This window comes from Schistocerca gregaria, chromosome 5, assembly GCF_023897955.1.
Source record: "Schistocerca gregaria isolate iqSchGreg1 chromosome 5, iqSchGreg1.2, whole genome shotgun sequence".
Classification (NCBI taxonomy): domain Eukaryota; kingdom Metazoa; phylum Arthropoda; class Insecta; order Orthoptera; family Acrididae; genus Schistocerca; species Schistocerca gregaria.
Genome location: NC_064924.1, coordinates 460,294,353 through 460,318,122, shown reverse-complemented (window position 1 = coordinate 460,318,122; position 23,770 = coordinate 460,294,353). Strand labels below are relative to the sequence as shown.

The 23,770-nt window shown below is 38.7% G+C and overlaps 1 protein-coding gene across 1 annotated transcript in view; it reads right to left on the bottom strand.

The window, feature by feature from the left end:
- Nucleotides 1-9,947: 9,947 nt before the first annotated feature.
- The window catches only part of LOC126273381 (glutamate receptor 2-like), a 166,906-nt gene continuing 153,083 nt past the window's right edge, over nt 9,948-23,770 (bottom strand). The window contains exon 6 of the mRNA XM_049976934.1: nt 9,948-10,257. Coding sequence (XP_049832891.1) covers nt 9,948-10,257 — 310 coding nt within the window. The remainder of the gene's footprint in view (nt 10,258-23,770) is intronic.

The window sequence follows — 23,770 nt, the reverse complement described above, 5'->3', positions numbered from 1 at the left end:
TTGACTGCATCGCCGCCATGGTAACAGCCACTACAAATTACGCCACCAGTACCACCAGCCTTTCACTAAATTGTTTATATTTGGCACTCTGTAAATGGACTAGGTATTTGTGAAATTTGGTTGATTTTAATTGTAATAGTGGTGTTCCCAAAAATTCTTACACCCATGATTATCCCAACTCACAAACCTGGACAGGAACCCTATCCTAGTGAATTTAATTCAGAGTGTCCTAATTTATTATGGAAAGGTTTATCTGGCAGCTGTAAAAATAGTTGTGACTGCTTTTTAAGGTGTAGAGTTATAATGTTTAAGGTTCTGTTTTATAGTTTAAGAAATACTCCACTTCCAGTGCTATTTTAAATCAATCTGTAGTCATTCCCTTAAATGATTTGTCTTACTTGAAAAGCTGCCTGAAAATAGTAAAGTTGGTCTGAAGTGAAAAAGATTTTTAATTTTTGTATTTATGGACTTTGATCAGAACTACAAAGTTTTATCAGTGTTCATTTCATGGGAAAGTGTTTGAACTTGAATTTAATGTTATGTTGGCATTTGCACAGCAAACTATATTTTGAGTAAAGTAAAAGACTGCTTATCGAAGAACATTTGATATTTAAAGAGCTATAGTTTGATGTATTTTACTTAATTAATAACTGCTGATGAGGACACTTGCCATTTCTCATACATACTTTTGTAGTTTTGTTGACGAGCATAGTTCTTCAAGCCGTGAATGTTGAAGAGCCCTCATGTACTAGGCTAACTAGTTAATGAAGCAAAGCAAAGGCTCCTTCAGAGCCTTTGCATTGTGTTTAACTGCTTCAAACCGGGTCTAAGAAAGAAATATTTACTGTGTTAGGTATTCTAATGGTAATTGGTTAATGCACAGGCGTAGAGACCCTGTACTAAGTAACTATGACACAGAGTATGACAATTAATAGACCCCCTGATTTAAATCATAATCATTTCATGCTCTTCCCTGTTTAGTATTGCAACTAGTTTCATATGTGTTGGTGATTGGTTCTGTAAAGGGCTGTATCTAGTTCATTTAAGGTACATGTTGTTGAGAGGCATATGTTACTGTTTGCTATCTCATTGACCATTTGTTTGTCTTACTTCCAAGTTAGTAGTACATTTATTTGCAAGGTTAGATTACTGCACTGTAGTGTGAGCAGATATAAAGAAAAAGTTTAGTGTATGTGTCATGGATGGTTAGGTAAGCCTTAGCACTGCCTTCTGCTTCATTATTTTGCTCGACACAAGAATGCCTAATTAGGGTGGTGAGCGATTTTAATATGTAATGTTACAACTTGTTTTTTTGCTGGGAGGACGCCTGTTCCTGACCCTCATGTTTACCATTGGCTATACTCTAGTGGAATGTTTCGGAAACGAATCCCAGTTTGATTCCAGAATGAAAATTTCACTCTGCAGTGGAGTGTGCGCTGTTATTAAACTTTCCTGGCAGATTAAAACTGTGTGCCGGACCGAGACTCGAACTCGGGACCTTTGCTTTTCGCGGGCAAGTGCTCTAGCATCTGAGCTCGTATTATCACAATTTGACTCCTCATGTAGGACTGTTTTTCGAGTAGTCGAGTGTATATGACACCACACACTCCAGCGACTCATGTTTCAGAAACGCTAAGACTTCATCTGCCACTTCTTTCTCACTCTGCGAAACTGTTTGGGTTCACTCTTGACGAAATTTCTACTTTGACAACTGTAGTAGATGTAATGCAATTTTTTCTTTGTTTATCGTTACCATTGCTCTGATTTGTGCCAACACCATTAGCAGTTTTGTTATTTGTCAACTAAGCAGTTCAACTGCACCACATAGCCACATGCTGAGATCCATGGAGGCTCTGAGAGCTGCTGTGGCTCTCTCCACGACGGTGCGGAAGTCAACGCCGCTGTTGTTCATAGGGGCGTAGGCTGCATCCCAGCCATCCGCCTCTGGACTGTCGTCCCAACTGCTGGAGGGTGAGGTTACTTCTGGACTGTCCCTCTTATGTGCTGGACTGGTCCATGCCCATCGTTGTCACCGTCATTGTCTTTTCTGCTGCGTCATTGTGTCACTGCTGCCTCGTCGCATTCGCCACGCCAGTGGCTCGACAAACCTGGGCAGCCGCTCCAGCTGACGACCTGTGGTCCGCCGCACTGGGTGCAATTCGACAGGACTTCTTTGCCACACCTACATCGCATACTAGCTCGAGCACTTGACGCACCGCGCTATGTTGCGGGAACACTTGGTGACATGACGCTTGCCCTGGCATTTGAAGCACTAAAGAGGAGGGTCGATGCCAAATGGGAGAACTTCTGCTGTTACAGGAAAGCTCAGCAGCTTCCACAGTAGTAGTATATGTATGAGAGAGTACTTGAGCAAAGATCACATTTTTTGAAAAAAATTCTCAGGTTTAAAAATAAGATTTTAGTTTTGTTGTTTCCCCCATTTTAAAATTTATGCATATACATAAACGAAATTTTCGCTTATTTAAAAAATAAAAAATTTAATAATTTTTTTCTTTATGAATAACTTCTCAGAGATAGTGTTTATCTAATAAACTTTTTCTACATAAATAGGTTCTGTCGAACACTGCCTATTTGTAACAACAATTGAAATTTTCAGTTAGAAACTCAAAGGTACATTTCAACCACAAACATTTTAATTTTTTTAATTAAATTTTTTATAGAAACAAAAACAAAACAAAGTGCACTCCAAAGCTGAGCTATTACAAAACATATAAAACTATTGTAAAGAAAATCATGGAGTGAGTTATACAGATTTAGAAAATTATTGTAAAGGAAGTGGTTATTCAAATGAAAGTAGACAAGATCTCTTTGAATTTATTCATTATTTTAATATGAAAAAAATGAAGAAGAGAGAAATATAATATGAAAATATAGAACAACTTTGATCTGTTGGTTAGCCGGCTGGAGTGGCTGTGAGGTTCTATGCGCTGCAGTCTGGAGCCGAGCGACCTGCCTCAAGTATGGATGTGTGTGTTGTCCTTAGGTTAGTTAGGTTTAATTAGTTCGAAGTTCTAGGCGACTGAAGACCTGAGAAGTTAAGTTGCATAGTGCTCAGAGCCATTTGGTCTATTGGTAAAACAAAAAATTTAAAGAATTATTCTAAACATAATACAGGAAAATTAATTAACCTTATTCTAAATCTTGCTGAAAATATTTATAATAACGATAATGAATTGAATAAAAAATCTTTAAAACAGTTTCATGAAATCCGTAAAATAAAGAATTTAAAAAAATATTCGAAATTTAATAATCAACACTGAAACATCTTATCGAAAGATCTGAGGACAATACTAATAATAATTATATAAAAAATAAACACTTACCCTAAACTTAATAAATAACAGTTAATCGATGTTATCAATACATCTAAGAGTATTAATAATAATAATAATAATAATAATGAGAATTGCTTTCAAAAGATTCTAGTAGATAAATATCAAGAAATGAAACTATTGGAAAAATTTTTAGTTACAATTTTCTAGATGATGAAGATTTTTTAAATCACTTAAATGAATTAACAGATTATTTTAATTGGTTTATGTAATTCATTAATAATTTGTAATTCTTCAGGCTTTCCCAGTGACCTAATGATATCTTGGTTTGTTGGGTGTTTTGCCAGATGTCAGCTTCGTACTTGCACAATATTTCGGTAATGTAGCTCTTTACCTTCATCAGGTGCGACCTGAGACTACTCCTTGAGTGGACCTGGTCCAGTATTTTTGCCTGTGGCCTTCCCACTTCACAAGGCGCTCCCTCTACAGTTCGCACCTGCACTGTGCGATCTTCTGGGGCAATGCTTTTTGTTTTCCATACAACATTCTTCTAACTGCAGTTGCAGCAAATTTTTCACCAATTGGAGCATCGGGAGCATACGTTCTCTTTTCCAATTAATTGAAGATCTCTTTCTGCTTCATGACTTATTATCTCTATAAAAAATATATATTCATTTACATGCCTCATCTAATGGAATTATTCCCTTACCCCCACATGCTTATCTTTCATCTACTTTAGTCCCAGGACCACAGCAATTATGACTAGGTAAATGCATTTGAAATGGTAATTTATTAATTAAAGTATTAACTAATCCTTTTCCATATTGACTTTCCTAAAATGTATGTAGTAAATTATTGAAAATTCTAATAAAATATGGAATTCCTTTTGGATTGTTACTTACAAATCAACAAATTTATTAATAAACATTTTTTATTCTTCACACAGTACAAGTGGTAGTCTATCAATTAATTGATTAACATCATCTCCCAAATATATTCAATTTATTTTTCTTAATATTCTTTAATCAAACCTTCACCCATCAATCTGTACCTTCATATCACCAAAAGTTAATTTATCTGCACAAAATTTTATTGGTCATTTTACCAACAAATTTCTATGTACCAAGAGTTCTTAATCGAAAAACAGTATCTTCACTATTATTGACAAATTTTAACATTCCTTCACTTACACTTATTTTTTTAACATTTGGCGATTTTTCTCCAATTTTTAATTTTCTTTCCTTTTCATAATCCTCTAACGAAGTTTTTACATCTGATTCACTTAATGTGTAGTCTATTTTACACTATCATCTTGTTTAGTTGTTGGATATCACTAAATTCTTATAAATAATGTTGACTATAAAGTACCATTTTTGTTTCAGTGTCTGTATGTTCTTCAATAGCTTCCAAAACATTATCACCTAATGCTTCGAGTCATTATTTAACTTGTCCAATTGCATCAGTAACTGTTCTTCTTCTTTTCATTTTTAAACTCTTGTTTTGGTTGTAGTTATACTATTATATGTCGTTTACATTTTTTAACAACCTCTAGATCATATTTTGAAAATATTTATTAAGGATAAAAAGCAATAATTATTTTTACTTTACATCCAAAATTAAAGTTCATCGTTTTTATTTAATAGTTACGTTCCACATTTAAGTTAATGTTTATATTTAATATATGAAAATATTTTAATCTTTCGTCTGTATTTACTGTTATTGATATTTTTTAGTCATACCATGGTAATAAAACTACATTTAACTTTTTCCAAGATTTACTGATAATCCTTTAAAATCATCGAATTTTAGATCAGCCACATCCAATTCATGTTAAAATTCAAATTTGTGACATCTTGTATGAAAATATTTAAAAAGCTCAGACTATCTCTAACTAATTATTTTGGAATTTATGAATAAGTTTGTGCTAAGTAAACACAATGTATTCCTTCATGTCTACCTCTAGTAAAATATTTTCTAACTTTATCTTGATTTTAAAGAATGAAATCGTCAGAAACTAAAACTGAATGTTTTTATGTCTTTCACCTTCATCTAATGTGGTAATTTCATCCTTATTTTTAATAAAAGTAGCAATTTTTTCATTGTGCCTATCTTATATTTTTTATAATTTTTTATAAATTGTTTATATTTTTGTTTATCCAAACTTTTAGAATAAATATATAAATGATTATATTTTTCCAATTTAACCATGCAGGTACTAGTATATAACTATCAATCATTAGTGTTGTTTTTCCTAAACTGAACATCAAATAGAGTTTGGTAAAAGTTTACTATGTCAATTTTTTAATTTTTATTCTTGAACTCTTATTTTTGGATTTCAGCTTGTCATTTATTTACACAAATTTTATTAATACAAATGAGTACATTATATCAATTGAGTTATAATTCATTTTTCCTAGGAAATAAATTAATTATTACAACAAGAGAAACTCATAAAAACTTTTCAATAGTTGGATTTTATACAACTTCTAAAACCCAAATATTTCATAAAAATAATAAATTATACACTCAACAAGGAACTATAGAAAATCATATTGGTCAACACAGTATGAAAAACTTAGAAAAAATTTTTCAATCGAAAAAATCTAATATACATATTTAAAGAAAATAAAATTTTAAATATAGTTGTTATCAAAAATAATATTACTTTATTTATCAATAACGAAGATTGTATTGGTCAAAGTATATTATTTAATAATTAAATTGTTGAAAGTAATGAAAAAAGTTGCTAATAATGTTCCTGAAATTATTCCATTTCAAGTAATAAATATTAATTTTAATTTCTGATGTAGATAATTTTCACAAAGAAACTTACATTATTGTTTCATTTAAAACAAATGTTGAATTTGGAGAATCAATAATTGATGAAGTAAATTATGCTATGAATACTGCAATTTGATACTATTTGGAATTTAATTATTACTATACCTGTTGAAAATAATAATTTGATTGATTTCAATGGCGTTTGTGTAAAATTATTTAAAAAATAAATTAATAAATTTTTGTTAAGGAGAAAACAAAACTATTTTAAATATTGCAAACAAAGAAACAGAAATTAATATTAATATTGTTGTAGTTCGATTCACCCTAATTATTCACAACTTTATATTACTTTTATGTTATTCACACAAATGGAACAGATTTTTCAGCACATTATGGCAAATCGAATATTAAACTAACTGATAATTATTTGCTAAAATTGTTGGATATTAGTAGGGGGATAAAAGGAAACAATATTTTATCTAGTATGCAACATTCATTTATCTCTGCATCAACTGTCACTCAGGAACTTCATCTCTATCAAATGAATGAACTATGGAAAACCATATTCCTAACAATGACCAAATTAAACACTATAACAAAATGAAGTTTTTTATTCATTAGAATGATCTCATGGAATTATTTAAAGACTTTAAAGGAATAATTTGAGAAGTAAATTTAACAGTAACTTTCACTTGGAGTTGAAGAAAAGCTCAAGAAGATCCTATTCTTTGATAGACTGCTAATAATGATAATAGTTAACTTCCAAAAGGTGGTAGAATTATTGTAAATTGTATGAAAATTCGTGTTTCTGGTGTTAAAGATGAACCAGAATACTCCTAGAACAAATAAGACTGAAAAATCAAGAAATTTTAGTTTCATTAACTCTGAACAATTGGTATTTTTGGATTAAGCAGAAAAAGAAATTGAGTACTAGATATTACTAATTATTATAATTCTGATGAATTTGATATACTTTACTTTATTTTTGTTGTATTCCAGACTAACTAAAAAATAACCAGTTAAGTAATATTTCTTTATTCAATCATAATAAATCACAAAATATCTATGTAAAGAATGAAAGAATTAAATTTTCCCCCCAAAAATTATGGAATCATTGAACAATTTTTTGAAGGTTATAATGCTTTTCGAGGCTTTAAAATAACACAATTAAATAACAATGTAAGTGTAAATCCATTCAGTTTTATTCAAAATTATCCTATCTATGCAATAAATATTTCTAGAGGAATGAATGTTTTAACTACTCAAAAAGCAACAATGGAATTATGTGCACTTTTAAATGAAATGTACCAAATAATACAATTGTGTATATAATTATGTATAGTAAAAATAATTTACTTATGGTCCACAATATAGAACTTCAACTGAAAATTTTTAATTGCATGAAATATTAAAAAAAATAGAAAAAGTGTTAACTTCATGTTTAAATTTCCTTTCGAAGTATTTCCAGAAAGACACCCGAAATGACAACTGAAAAATTGGAATTTCAAAAACTAAAATGTTCATTGAAACCTTTAATTTCTTTTACATCTAAATTTTCTACAAAAATTAATTTTGTATTGTCTAATTTTTAAAATTTTCAATTTCAAGCACCTGAAAACCTAAATTTTGCTATATAAATAAATACAAAACAAAATGGATATGAATAGTAGTGTTGAAAATCTAGTATGTGAACTTAACAGTTATAGTAATGTTTATGCAGAAGTGTTCACTAAATTAACAGAACTGAAGAAATAAATCTTACAATATTTCAAAATCTGGAATTTTGGTAATTTAATATGGACAAAAAGGTTTATTACTTTTAGATGACAAATATAATACTAATCTTCCATATAATTACACTGAAATCTTTTCAGAAGATGGTAATAAATTGGAGAACATTCTTGGATTGCATTTTGTATGTCAAGGTAAAAATCAAAATAAAGATCGTTCGATTTATGTTGTTGAATCTGAATAACCGTTAGATTTGTTTTTAAATTTAGTCTTTTTGAATATTACATTTTAAATGAATAAACTCCTTTTTTAATAAAATGAAAATTTTGTTTCCTGGATATAGACAAAATTTTAATTGAGGAAACAATTCGAATATAATCTTGTTTTTAAATCTGAGAATTTTTTTCAAAAAACATATGGTCTTTGCACCAGAAATTTAATACATATTCTACTCGCAGCACAGAGATGTCACCCACGACGGTGGTATCTGCTTGTTTGTCCGGTTAACCAGCCTCGCGGATTTGTTGGAAAAACCTGCTCTCAGTAGCCAGACATGGGCCACTGCCTCATCACATTACCAAGGTAGCCCTTAGGGGTACCTCAGTCGTCTCCATCCTTCCAAGGGAAGGTGTCTTCTTATGCACTGGAGGCGCTTAAGCTGTATGGGTGACCACAATACTCTTGATCGCTCTGTCACCTACCACATTCGATGCCAGAACGCAGATCAACGAGTCTGAATGAGCAGACTCGTAGACCACTTCGTTCTTGATGCAGCTCGTCATTCAGTCGAACACCAATGTCCTCCCGCCTCTGTATTTGACATACAAAGGGGTGATAGGATGCAACTCGTCTTCTAGTTTCTGCTTAACCTGGTCAGTAGATTCAGTGAGTCGCACAACCGCTGGCCTCCTCATGGCAAGAAGTGTCTCCTGCATAGTCTTCTTTCCCATGCTGGGGGCGCAGAACACCACAATCTGCTTGCGTTGTTAAACAACACAGGACAATTTATTTCTCGCCGCGGCTACAGCACAAAACTTCTTCCTAAGCTGTCTTCAGCCAAGACAGCGTAGAGCACAGTGGCAGCGATGCGCACACTCGCTAGCTAGGGCCAAACTCCTACAGACAGCGAAAGGTTCAACTACTCCGTTGTTATCCGTACATTCGCAAGCATTACACTAATTCTTCGAGCGATCGTTCGACCTTTGCGTGTATAGTCGTCAACACAACAGCAGAGCTAAATTTCTTCGACTGATTTTAGATTTATTCTGTTTCCTCTTTTGACGACCAGTGAATCTGAGGTGGCAGCATTTACAGTATATAAATACTCAAGTGACTCCCGTTTCAGTAGGAAACTCGTTAAGGCAAAACCAAATATGTTAATGTAAATCACGAAACTAAACGAGTAACTTGATGTAGCAGCTGAAGCAACCAATCGTAAGACAATGGAAAGCAAAGTGCTACAAAATGCGTTTCCTATTAGAGCATGCAATTATTATTTGAAGAGACTAAAGTATCTTTTGTTCTGTCGTTAAACACTCCAAAAGTGGGAGAAGGAACTTGATAGTAGTCTGGAGATTTTAAAAGAGGTAGCAGATTTAGCTCCATAACGTTAATAATCGTGCAAGTTACGATTTGATATGATGCTTGGTCTACGTAAGAACGTTAAGGTGATGAGGGCTTGCAGCTTCCTTACGACAAGAAAGTAACCACTATATTACTACGCCGACGTCGCCGTAATATGTGAGCTGTTAGAAACAACAACGAAAGAGTTGGAATGTGCTACAGTGCACATGGTTACTGTTGATTTCGACATTTTTGGGAGTATAGAAGCAGCTTGTTGGTAGCCACATGTAAAATTCATTTCTTAAACTCTTCTGACGATGAAAGAAATGCGTGGAAATATTGAGACTACCCTATTTTTTGAAATTATTATTAAACCATTTATTCAACAAGGAACACATTTTGTCTGTCGGAATCAGATAGGCGACTTCTCAATTGTATGACTTGTTCCAGAGGCACATGTGTAAGATGCTGCATGTGCACATCTAAAGAGGAGAGCAGTTGTTTCATTACTTTAATACCATGCTGAGGAAGCTGCAAACCACGTGCTGAACAAAAGAACAAGGTGTTAACAGTATTGTATTAGTACATGATAGCAGTAGGCACAGGGTGGACAGAGCAGCGGTTGCCAGCACTGCCAGAACTGGAGCCACTCTCTTCACATCCAGCAACGGCATGGACTATTTCTGCGCCCCTCCTACAGCAGGCATTCTCCAGCAGCAGCAGGCATAGGGCCGCCATTCCAGCAGCTGCCAGCACCACAAGTGCTGGAGCGACCTGCCTCGCACCTACTATCGGCGTGGACTGCTGCCGCTGGCGCTGTGTGCCACCCATCAACCACGAGTTCCACAGCAGACGATTGAGAACCCCCTCACTCCTCAACCGCAGCAGGCTGTAAACAGTGATAATACTCAACAAGGCATCTGTTTGTACTCACCTTGCTAGTTGCTTCATTACATTGGCTTCTGAGTATACAATCGTATTAAACGATAAGAGAGGGCAACAGTTAAATGCTAAACAATGGAATGAGTAGTAAGTAGCCTGCAGTTTCATGAAAGACTTCGATTGTAACACACAGCAGTCAAAAAGCCAAACGACACTGAGGGCTTGTTGGAAAATTTGTTTCAAAATGAGTCTTACATCCTGCTGTGAACAATGAGCTGTTTTGAGACTTCAACATAGAAAATAAACTGTGTGTCAGACGGCCTCGAACACAGAATCCTGCCCTTCATGTTTGATGTTCTTTCCAACTGAGGCATCCTAGAGATATTATTTCTGTTAGGGTGCTAATGCAGCAACAGAAGTAGGAGAGCTTGTGTGAAATTTGAAGAGTAGGACTGGGTTGCTGACAGTGCTGAAGCTCATGAGTCTTGGATGGCTCTGTCAGTAGGAGCATTGTCTGCAGAAGATAAAGTTCCTTGTACGAGACCTGATCTTGGACATCGTGTTAACTTGTCAGCAAATGTTAAAAATTGTTTGTCTCATTGGCTGGACCTGGAAGATATCTACAGACTATGTGATCGAAAAGTTTCAGGAAGAGCAGGACAAGACAATCTGATTTCAGGGACACACTCTAGGCTGGAACTAATGTTAAAAAATAATAAAAATAATAAAGTAAATTTCCTGATAATGTTCAGTCTAGACAGATAATATTTTTAATTTTTCATTTGTTATCATTCACAACTGACAATTTTTGGCTTCTGGCACAATCATCAAATCTGTTAAATTCAAACAAAATTTAATATAATACACTCCTGGAAATTGAAATAAGAACAACGTGAATTCATTGTCCCAGGAAGGGGAAACTTTATTGACACATTCATGGGGTCAGATACATCACATGATCACACTGACAGAACCACAGGCACATAGACACAGGCAACAGAGCATGCACAATGTCGGCACTAGTACAGTGTATATCCACCTTTCGCAGCAATGCAGGCTGCTATTCTCCCATGGAGACGATCGTAGAGATGCTGGATGTGGTCCTGTGGAACGGCTTGCCATGCCATTTCCACCTGGCGCCTCAGTTGGACCAGCGTTCGTGCTGGACGTGCAGACCGCGTGAGACGACGCTTCATCCAGTCCCAAACATGCTCAATGGGGGACAGATCCGGAGATCTTGCTGGCCAGGGTAGTTGACTTACACCTTCTAGAGCACGTTGGGTGGCACGGGATACATGCGGACGTGCATTGTCCTGTTGGAACAGCAAGTTCCCTTGCCGGTCTAGGAATGGTAGAACGATGGGTTCGATGATGGTTTGGATGTACCGTGCACTATTCAGTGTCCCCTCGACGATCACCAGAGGTGTACGGCCAGTGTAGGAGATCGCTCCCCCCACCATGATGCCGGGTGTTGGCCCTGTGTGCCTCAGTCGTATGCAGTCCTGATTGTGGCGCTCACCTGCACGGCGCCAAACACGCATACGACCATCAATTGGCACCAAGGCAGAAGCGACTCTCATCGCTGAAGACGACACGTCTCCATTCGTCCCTCCATTCACGCCTGTCGCGACACCACTGGGGGCGGGCTGCACGATGTTGGGGCGTGAGCGGAAGACGGCCTAACGGTGTGCGTGACCGTAGCCCAGCTTCATGGAGACGGTTGCGAATGGTCCTCGCCGATACCCCAGCAGCAACAGTGTCCCTAATTTGCTGGGAAGTGGCGGTGCAGTCCCCTACGGCACTGCATAGGATCCTACGGTCTTGGCGTGCATCCGTGCGTCGCTGCGGTCCGGTCCCAGGTCGACGGGCACGTGCACCTTCCGCCGACCACTGGCGACAACATCGATGTACAGTGGAGACTTCACGCCCCACGTGTTGAGCAATTCGGCGGTATGTCCACCCGGCCTCCCGCATGCCCACTATACGCCTTCGCTCAAAGTCCGTCAACTGCACATACGGTTCACGTCCACGCTGACGCGGCATGCTACCAGTGTTAAAGACTGCGATGGAGCTCCGTATGCCACGGCAAACTGGCTGACACTGACGGCGGCGGTGCACAAATGCTGTGCAGCTAGTGCCATTCGACAGCCAACACCGCGGTTCCTTGTGTGTCCGCTGTGCCGTGCGTGTGATCATTGCTTGTACAGCCCTCTCACAGTGTCCGGAGCAAGTATGGTGGGTCTGACACACTGGTGTCAATGTGTTCTTTTTTCCATTTCCAGGAGTGTATTATGAGAAAAGTCATAGGTACCATATTAAAAGTCTCTTTTTATTTATTAACTTTAATGTACCTCTTATCGTAAAATTAAAATTTTCTTTCATTTCAGCAAGTATTATGACGTCTAATAGCAACATGTAGTCCTTTGTGAAATATCTGTGGCAAAGAGGATTGTAAGAAAACTGACAAAAATTATACCAGAAAACTTTTGTTTTTGAAAAATTTGACCCTTTTTGAACAGTGTTCATTTTGGTATGGATTCTATACATCTGGACCTTTAATTTATACACAAAAGATGCCTCTGCAATTCATACACAATAAATGCCTTTGTATATGAAAGGAATTGTTACATTCCTACCTATCCACCTTATAGCACAGACAATGTGTCCTGCAGTGGACGTTATTTGCAACTGCACGCCAACTATCTACGTAGCTACGATAACGAATCTCAACAGGAGATGGAGGGCAGTGCGTCCTCTGTACATTATCTTGTAGCTCAATGTCCTATTGTTCAGAGAAAGTGCAGGCTGCTGAAGCTTGTAGGACTTCATGAAATAAATACCTGGAGATGGCAGTGGTTCAGTGCTTCTGTAAAACAAATTCGACACTTTGGAATGTTATGTGCTTTAAATAGCTAAAGAAAATCAAGACCGCATCCATCTTCGTAATCTGCTTTAACAATATGAACTAGCTACCCTCTGAAAATTTCTAAATATGATCTGAGCACAATATCAGAAATATGAGCCATTCTGACTTTGAAAGTTAGTTACAGAGAAGTGCTGAAACTTCCTGATAGTCCGCCTTTAACTGCATTTCATGTACAGGAGCCCCAAACATCGTGCTATTTTGTCTCTGTTCATAACACAGTCCAACGAAAATTTTTTTTGAAAAGATTTTTTACTTTGGGAGATGATCTTTATAGATTTTTATGAGGTGAATCCAAATCTAGCCTTAGTTTTTTGTATCATCCATAGTTGTCGAGCAATATGCTTTTTTTATTATATAGTATAAAAATCCTATGATATAGCTACGGTAAACGGGGAAATTAGTGAAACGCTTTCTTACAACATAAGCATGAACGTGAATGTATGCTTTCCCGGCGTGTACAGCTGGTGAAGAGTTCTCGGGCTTCCAGCCGGGTGGCGGTGTTTTCAAACAGCGACGGTTCGAATAGTGACATACTCATCAGACATGAGAGTACACCTTCATGATGGAAGTAGAGGAGAATGGCTGTATTCCATTCCTGGACATACTGATTAGGAAGAAGGCGGATGGCATGCTGGAGCATTCAGTGTATAGAAAGAAGACGCACACAGACCTGTACCTCTATGCAACCAGCTCCCACCATCCGGGGCAATGCCAGTCAGTACTAACTACCTTGGTACATAGGGCGCGCGTCATTTGTGGCAAAGAAAGCCTCTCAGACGAATTACACCACCTAAGAGAAGTATTTCGCGAAAATGGGTACAGTAGAACACAGATTGGTCGGGCCATCAAGAGGAGACAGGCTGACAAATTTCGGGAAGAGGGAGAAAAAGAAGATAAGAAGAGACTCGCCTTTCTGCCATATTTGTGGCCCCTGTCAGCCAACATCGGGAGGCTACTGAGAAAATCGAACATAATTACCGCCTTACGACCACTTCCGAAGACGAAAGAGCTGCTGGATTCAGGTAAAGACCCACTCAAACTCACCACACCTGGCTTATATACCATTGCCTGCGAATGTGGTGTACAGTACATTGGACAAACGCAGCGCTGCACCTCGAGAAGGTGTGAGGAACACATCAGACACGTCCGACTTGCGCAGACAGAGAAATCTGCTATAGATGAACATAGTATCAAAGAAAAAAACGCCTTTGATTTCGAGAAAACCAGGGTGCTCTGCCGGGCCAGGAGCTATTCGGACACCGTCATTAAAGAATCGATCGAAATACAGGTCCACGAGAATCTTGTAAACAGGGACGAAGGTGATCAACTTAGCGCGGCCAGTAATCCAGCATTAGCCGCAATACGCCGTGAACGCACCAAGAATCGTTCAGCTTGCGATACGCGACCGGAATGCTCTGACGGAGACACGAACGGCGCACCTGCGTATCCCTCCATCCCGCCCACCGGCTCCTCTGGACCCAGCCTCCCGCGGCAAGGTGGTGGAGGGCACGCTGCAGGTATAAAGGGACCGGCATCCGCAAAATCTCGGCACTACGCGAGAAGATGATAAGTATGTCACTAGTTGAACCGTTGCAGTTTGAATACACCGCTACCCGGCTGGAAATTCGAGAACTCTTAACCAACATAAACATGGTTTGTATTTACAGTAAGCTAGTTAAAACAATGATGTGTGTTAATAGAGGTTTCACTTGTCAGCTGGAATTGGTTTTCTTTCTCTTTTTTCTTTGAAGCTTCTTGTGTAGTTTTTTCTGCGATGAGTCTTTTGCTGAACTCATTGAAGTGACCAACAGTAGTCCCCCATCATGTTGGTGTTCCAGTGGCCTTGGTAGCGTTTTTCCATCACTCTAATGTCCTGGTGAAAACACTCTCGTTGCTTCTCACTAACATCTCCCATATTGTCCGGGAAGTAATCGAGGTGACTGTTCAGAATCTTTCAGGCTCATTAAACATCCAAAACTTTTAACTTCTTTAACATTGTACCTTTAATAAAACATATTCTGGATCTTTTTCATGTTCTAAGAGTTTTGTAACAACTTGCTTGAATGATACCCATGCTTCTTTCTCATTTAAGGGCATTGTGGATTCACAGTCAACATCAAACATCAGTTTTCTAATACCAGGTCCGACAGAGACGCCTTCTTTTAGTTTAGCTTCTGTAAGGTGTAGAAACTTTTGGCAGAGATACTTAAAACATGGTCTATCTTTACGTAAAGCCTTTACAAACTGTTTCATTAGGCTTCACTTTATATGTAGAGGCAATAGGAGTACGTTATTTGGATCTACAAGGTTTTTGAATAGAATGTTCCTCTCACCATGTTTTAAAGACTCCCTCAAAGGCCAGTTCATCTGCACCAGTGTTGATCCGTAGCCCTACTGTCCCATTCAAACAAGAAACATGTAAATTTGGTAAAGCCACCTGACCAAGGAGCATGCATGTTACCTTTAGATCGCCACATATAATCCAGCCATGAGCAGAATAGTCTATTTCATTTAGAACTATTGATAGGTTTTTATAGCTTTCTTTCATATGTACAGAATATCCAACAGGTATAAAGGCATACATGTTTCCATTGTGCAATAAAACAGCCGTTAAACTAGTTTTGGATGAATCAATAAACAGCCTCCAGTCTTCCTTTTTGTATTCAATACCAAACTCATTCATCAGACCAGGAATGTCTGTGCAGTACACTAAATCAACTTCTTGTTGAAAAACCTTGGGAAATAGTTGCTCTCTATTTCTATACATGTATATGCTGGCTCCAACTGGCAATAAGTTCATTTCTTTTCATCTGGAGCCAAGCAATTCAGCGTTTCCTTTCATTAAGCCCAGATCCGTGACCAAATCGTTAAGCTCGGTCTGAGTCAACAATTTGGGCTCTAGACTTTCTGTATTACAATGGAATTCGTGTTCATCTGGTTCAATCTAAATCACATTGTACATCAGAAAATACTTCAGTTGGAATAGAATTTAAATCGCCTGGTGGTTCAGGAGCCAGCAAATCTACACCATGTCCTACTGCTCAGATGGCGGACTGAAGGTTAGGGTAGCTTATTACCTTTTTGTTTTTCGAATAACGGTCAGCAATGTCAACACTGCAAAAGTAGCAATCATCAGAATGACTTCTTGGCTCCCTCTATATCGTTGGAACAGCAAATCTAAAGGCTTGTTTCTCCTTTTTGGACCATTTTCTCAGATCTTTAACATACACATGATATACCTTATGCAGTGCCCAAGATTTATCTTGATCTCGAAGTTTAGATCCAAAGTACGATAGATAAACCTTTTTCAGAAAGTCCATAACTTTTCTTTGGTGTTTTTTAATCACAAATTCACCACAAATATAACAAAAACTGTCAGCAGAGTTTTTACAACAACTGAGCACATGTATAGGAAATGGGAAAGTGAGGTTAGGTTGACTGTAAACAATACACCATCTGTTAACTCAAAAATAGAACCCTCCTTTTTTCCCAGCAAATGTTTTTCAGCAGTGCTACCAACATCATCTACATTCATTACACCTCCTTTTTATAAGTATTTAAACTACTTAAAAGCTGTTAAATTCTTTAAACAATTGCTTAATTTAATAAATTTAACTGTAAAATGTAAAGAAATGGTGGGTGATACAGTTTTTTAAGTATCATATTTGGATTTCAGACCCTACAAAACATAAAAATAAGGTATTTTCAGCAAAAAATTTTCCGTCGTCGGCCTGTGTAATCGTCCTAATTAGCCTTTTGCTTATTAAATTAACAGAAAATTAACATTAGAGAACATACTGGTACTGTAAAGCAAAGGGATTCTATCATACATACACTCCTGGAAATTGAAATAAGAACACCGTGAATTCATTGTCCCAGGAAGGGGAAACTTTATTGACACATTCCTGGGGTCAGATACATCACATGATCACACTGACAGAACCACAGGCACATAGACACAGGCAACAGAGCATGCTCAATGTCGGCACTAGTACAGTGTATATCCACCTTTCGCAGCAATGCAGGCTGCTATTCTCCCATGGATATGATCGTAGAGATGCTGGATGTAGTCCTGTGGAACGGCTTGCCATGCCATTTCCACCTGGCGCCTCAGTTGGACCAGCGTTCGTGCTGGACGTGCAGACCGCGTGAGACGACGCTTCATCCAGTCCCAAACATGCTCAATGGGGGACAGATCCGGAGATCTTGCTGGCCAGGGTAGTTGACTTACACCTTCTAGAGCACGTTGGGTGGCACGGGATACATGCGGACGTGCATTGTCCTGTTGGAACAGCAAGTTCCCTTGCCGGTCTAGGAATCGTAGAACGATGGGTTCGATGACGGTTTGGATGTACTGTGCGCTATTCAGTGTCCCCTCGACGATCACCAGAGGTGTACGGCCAGTGTAGGAGATCGCTCACCACACCATGATGCCGGGTGTTGGCCCTGTGTGCCTCGGTCGTATGCAGTCCTGATTGTGGCGCTCACCTGCACGGCGCCAAACACGCATACGACCATCATTGGCACCAAGGCAGAAGCGACTCTCATCGCTGAAGACGACACGTCTCCATTCGTCCCTCCATTCACGCCTGTCGCGACACCACTGGAGGCGGGCTGCACGATGTTGGGGCGTGAGCGGAAGACGGCCTAACGGTGTGCGGGACCGTAGCCCAACTTCATGGAGTCGGTTGCGAATGGTCCTCGCCGATACCCCAGGAGCAACAGTGTCCCTAATTTGCTGGGAAGTGGCGGTGCGGTCCCCTACGGCACTGCGTAGGATCCTACGGTCTTGGCGTGCATCCGTGCGTCGCTGCGGTCCGGTCCCAGGTCGACGGGCACGTGCACCTTCCGCCAACCACTGGCGACAACATCGATGTACTGTGGAGACCTCACGCCCCACGTGTTGAGCAATTCGGCGGTATGTCCACCCGGCCTCCCGCATGCCCACTATACGCCCTGGCTCAAAGTCCGTCATCTGCACATACGGTTCACGTCCACACTGACGCGGCATGCTACCAGTGTTAAAGACTGCGATGGAGCTCCGTATGCCACGGCAAACTGGCTGACACTGACGGCGGCGGTGCACAAATGCTGCGCAGCTAGTGCCATTTGACGGCCAACACCGTGGTTCCTGGTGTGTCCGCTGTGCCGTGCATGTGATCATTGCTTGTACAGCCCTCTCGCAGTGTCCGGAGCAAGTATAGTGGGTTTGACACACCGGTGTCAATGTGTTCTTTTTTCCATTTCCAGGAGTGTATTTCCCGACAATACAATATGTTTTACACAGTCACTTTTCCCGCATTTTGTTAAGTCTTATCCGCTAGTGGTCTTTGGTTTCCCTCAGTCTGCGCCTAACGACCGTTGTCGCTTCCCATGTTGCCATGCCACCTGTCGCACTTATGGGGGAGTCCACGTAAGAAGGTGGGTGATGGGGAATGTGCAACTTCACGCTGATAGCGTCATTCTGCAGTGTGCGATACAGGGTGAGCGTTGATTCTCATGTTAGATTAGGCATGGTAAGGGTATTATGATTATGAGAATCACAAATCAAATTTGACAATTGTCTAAAGCCGACAGCAGTAGTTTACCAGTAGTGTTTACCTCAGCACTGCCATTAACCAAGATAGACAACAACTGGAGTGTGAGGTGTGGGACAGAGACAGAGTACACTGGCCACAGCACAAAACATTCTCCTGCTGCATCTGCACAGAACGCACCACACAGCTGCATTCATACTTGTGCACCACTATAATCACTGAAACCTGAAAACGATTTATCAACAGCATATAACTGAGCATTTCGCCCTAGCTATATCTGCTAGCAGCTGTAGCCAGCTACGAAAATCAATAAAAAATCCGTGTTGTGGTGTCTCCAGTACAGGCAATCATGTCACACGTATTATTACCAAAGCACATGATAAAACGAACATTGGATTAACTGGAAAGATTTTTAAAAAATGAAAAAGGCCATGTTTTACTCAGCTGTGAATCTGTAAATTTGCAGTTCTTGAAGTGGTCTGTACTACCAAAGCCTGTTGCGATATCAAAACTTACATCGCTACAACTGCAGATTAACTAAAAGAGGGGTCGTTTTCTTTTGATGGTTACTGCTAATCCCCATGCAGTTGGCAGTCCTCATTGACGCATACTGATTAACACAGTCTGTAGTAATGTTTCTTCTAAATATGGTATCCATATTTGAGGGCACTAAAAATAATAGTAGAGGGACCAGTTTAAGTATAAGCTGTGACGAAACCTTCTTCACGTTGTAACCTTCTTCACACCAATGCTGACACCACTATCACCCAGAATGGATACTTGTACCCCAGGGGGGCGTGTACAGGAACTGTGGGTTGTGTTTTACTAATACCATGGCAGAGCAGAAACAAGAGAGTTCATTCAATATTAAAATTGTCTATTCTGAAAGACTTCTGTACATAAGCTGTTGTCAGTGTCTCAGTTGTGTCACCCAGAGTGCCAGATGAAGGCACCCTAGAAGTGGTCTTCATTCGGCTCCGACTTGTGACATGGAACCCTCATGTAAAACGGGGCCTTGCAGTCCGGGATCTATCTCATGACTACTAGGCAGAGTTGAAACTCTTTGGCCCCACATTGTTCCTACGGCTATTATGGAGACTGTCTTAACGTCAGTTACAATCAGAAGTGCCAGAACCAGTTGTAGTAAAAATACAAGTGCTGCTAAGGGCTGAGGGGTAAGTATTTGTAGTTGCTCTGACCAAATATGTTGTGACACGAGCCCACCCCTGGCATGTAGCTCACTAAAGAAGTACAGCGTTGTGCTACAGCATTTTGAAAGCTAGCTCACCATTATGGCAGACTGTGGCAGAATTTCGTATGGAACTCGCCTGCACACCCCTCAACAGGCTCCAAAAACTGGTCTCCAATTGTTGCTGCACCTGTTTTTCTTTTCCTTTCATTACTATTATCTATGTTAACAAAAAATGTAAATTTGTATATGACAAGGGAAGTTTCCATGGGCAAAAAGAGAGAGAGAAAAAAAAGATCTTGATGAAAAATAGTAGGTGTGTTGAGGGGACAAAATAATGCAATATGTATTTTCTTGTTTGCGCCCAGTTTCAGTTTTAAGGAATAAAACATACTTCAAAAGTATTTTGATATTTTAGATATAAAGGAAATATCTTAGAAATGATGATGTATAAAAATTAATTAACATTTTTGAGAACTGTATAATCAACTTTTGTAATAACCTCAAATTTTGCAAAATACCCCGACTATTAATTAATTTTGAAAAATAAAAACTTTGTTACAAAATCAATTAAACAAGCTTTCAAGCCAAATACATCAATGTGTAATAAATCTTGTTTCTGGAATACCATTTTTGGAAAAGAAGCTATGCTCAATGTGCTGGCTGAGCATCTTCAATATACATTAATTCTATTTATTTATTTTACTTATATTTGTTGTTATGCTTTGAATGGTTATTTACCATTTTCCATTATGTTTTTAGTTTTTTGTAAATCATTTCCTGTCCATGTATTTTATTAATGAAAATAATAAGTAAAATTATTATGATACACAATCGTTACAGTAATTATTATTGACAATGTAGTGCTTAAAACGCAATGTTTTTAGACCAATCACAAAAAAGAACAAAATGTCTTCATGTTATATACATGATGGAGAATAATATAACAAAATCAGCAGTATTTAAAAATGTTGCTGATTATCCTCTAAACATCTTGATTTGTATCAGGCATATCTCAGAACACTGGTAAGGCTTGTCGAAGAGAATCGGCTACAGCTTTATTATATTGTTCTCAATTGGAGACTGACATCATTACCATTCAACAGAACCAGATCTGAAAATCTCCTCAGAAAGTTTTTTCAACATCAAGAGACGTATATGTCCCATGACAGCACCTATGCCATCAGGCCCTTTGGGATTACCAGATGAACAAATCTCTCATCCTTGGTAATGACACGCAAAATAGCTTTTCCACACTGACCACTCAGTTTTTCATAGTTTTAGAAGAAACTAATGGTGAATTTGGCATGAGAAATCGAGACTCTCTTTTGGAAGCCCATATGTCGTCGTGATAAAAGAAATTATTCAGGTAGTGAAGGGAGACGAAAATTTAATAGTCATGGGTGACTGGAATTAGAGAGTAGGAAAAGGAAGAGAAGGAAACGTAGTAGGTGAATATGGATTGGGGCTAAGAAATGGAAGAGGAAGCCACCTGGTAAAATTCTGCACAGAGCATAACTTAATCATAGCTAACACTTGATTCAAGAATCATGAAAGATGGTTGTGTACATAGAAGAACCCTGGAGATACCAGAAGGCTTCAGATAGATTATATAATGGTAAGACAGAGATTCAGGAACCAGATTATAAACTGTAAGACATTTCCAGGGACAGATGTGGGCTCTGACCACAATCTATTGGTTATGAACTGTAGATTAAAACTGAAGAAACTGCAAAAAGGTGGGAATTTAAGGAGATGGGACCTGGATAAACTGACTAAACCAGAGGTTGTACAGAGTTTCAGGGAGAGCATAAGGGGACCAAATGAGAAGAATGAGGGAAAGAAATACAGTAGAAGAAGAATGGGTAGCTTTGAGGAATGAAATAGTGAAGGCAGCAGAGGATCAAGTTGGTAAAACGACGAGGGCTAGTAGAAATCCTTGGGTACTGAATTTAATTAATGAAAGGAGAAAATAGAAAAATGCAACAAGTGAAGCAGGCAAAAAGGAATACAAACGTCTCAAAAATGACATCGACAGGAAGTGCAAAATGGCTAAGCACGGATGGCTAGAGGACAAATGTAAGGATGGAGAAGCTTATCTCACTAGGGGTAAGATAGATACTGCCTACAGGAAAATTAAAGAGACCTTTGGAGAAAAGAGAACCACTTGCATGAATATCAAGAGCTCAGATGGAAACCCAGTTCTAAGCAAAGAAGGGAAAGCAGAAAGGTGGAAGGAGTATATAGAGGGTCTATACAGGGGCGATATTTTTGAGGACAATATTATGGTAATGGAAAAGGAGGTACATGAAGATGGAATGGGAGATGTGATACTGCGTGAAGAGTTTGACAGAGCACTGAAAGACCTAAGTCGAAACAAGGCCCCGGGAGTATACAACATTCCATTACAGCTACTGACAACCTTGGGAGAGCCAGTCCTGACAAAACTCTACCATCTGGTGAGGAAGATGAATGAGACAGGTGAAATTCCCTCAGACTTCAAGAAGAATATAATAATTCCAATCCCAAAGAAAGCAGGTGTTGATAGATATGAAAATTACTGAACTATCAGTTTAATAAGTCACAGCTGCAAAATACTAACGCGAGTTCTTTACAGACGAATGGAAAAACTGGTAGAAGCCGACCTCGGGGAAGATGAGTTTGGATTCCGTAGAAATGTTGGAACACGTGAGGCAATACTGACCCTATGACTTATCTTAGAAGAAAGATTAAGGAAAGGCAAACTTATGATTCTAGTATTTGTAGACTTAGAGAAAGCTTTCGACAATGTTGACTGGAATAGTCTCTTTCAAATTCTGAAGGTGGCAGGGATAAAATACAGGGAGCGAAAGGCTATCATTTGTACAGAAACCAGATGGCAGTTATAAGAGTCGAGGGGCATCAAAGGGAAGCAGTGGTTGGGAAAGGAATGAGACAGGGTCGTAGCCTCTCCCCGGTGTTATTCAATCTGTATATTGAGAAAGCAGAAAGGAAACAAACGAAAAATTTGGAGTAGGTATTAAAATCCATGGAGAAGAAATAAAAACTTTGAGGTTCGCCGATGACATTGTAATTCTGCCAGAGACAGCAAAAGACTTGGAAGGGCAGTTGAACGGAATCGACAGTGTCTTGAACGGAGGATATAAGATGAACATCAACAAAAGCAAAACGAGGACAATGGAATGTTCTCGAATTAAGTGGGGTCATGCTGAGGGAATTAGATTAGGAAATGAGACACTTAAAGTAGCAAAGGAGTTTTGCTATTTGGGGAGCAAAATAACTGATGATGATGGTCGAAGTAGAGAAGATATAAAGTGTAGACTGGCAATGGAAAGGAAAGCATTTCTGAAGAAGCGAAATTTGTTAACATCGAGTATGGATTTAAGTATCAGGAAGTTGTTTCTGAAAGTATTTGTATGGAGTCTAGCCATGTATGGAAGCGAAACATTGACGATAAATAGTTTGGACAGGAAGAGAATAGAAGCTTTCGAAATGTGGTGCTACAGAATGCTGAAGATTTGATGGGTAGATCACATAACTAATGAGGAGGTATTGAATAGAATGGGGGAGAAGAGGAGTTTGTGGCACAACTTGACAAGAAGAAGGGACCGGTTGGTAGGACATGTTCTGAGGCATCAAGGGATCACAAATTCGGCATTGGAGGGCAGTGTGGAGGGTAAAAATCGTAGAGGGAGACCAAGAGATGAATACACTAAGCAGATTCAGAAGGATGTAGGTTACAGTAAGTACTGGGAGATGAAGAAGCTTGCACAGGATAGAGTAGCATGGAGAGTTGCATCAAACCAGTCGCAGGGCTGAACACCACACAAACAACAACCATATATCCAAAGTAGGCCATAACAATTAA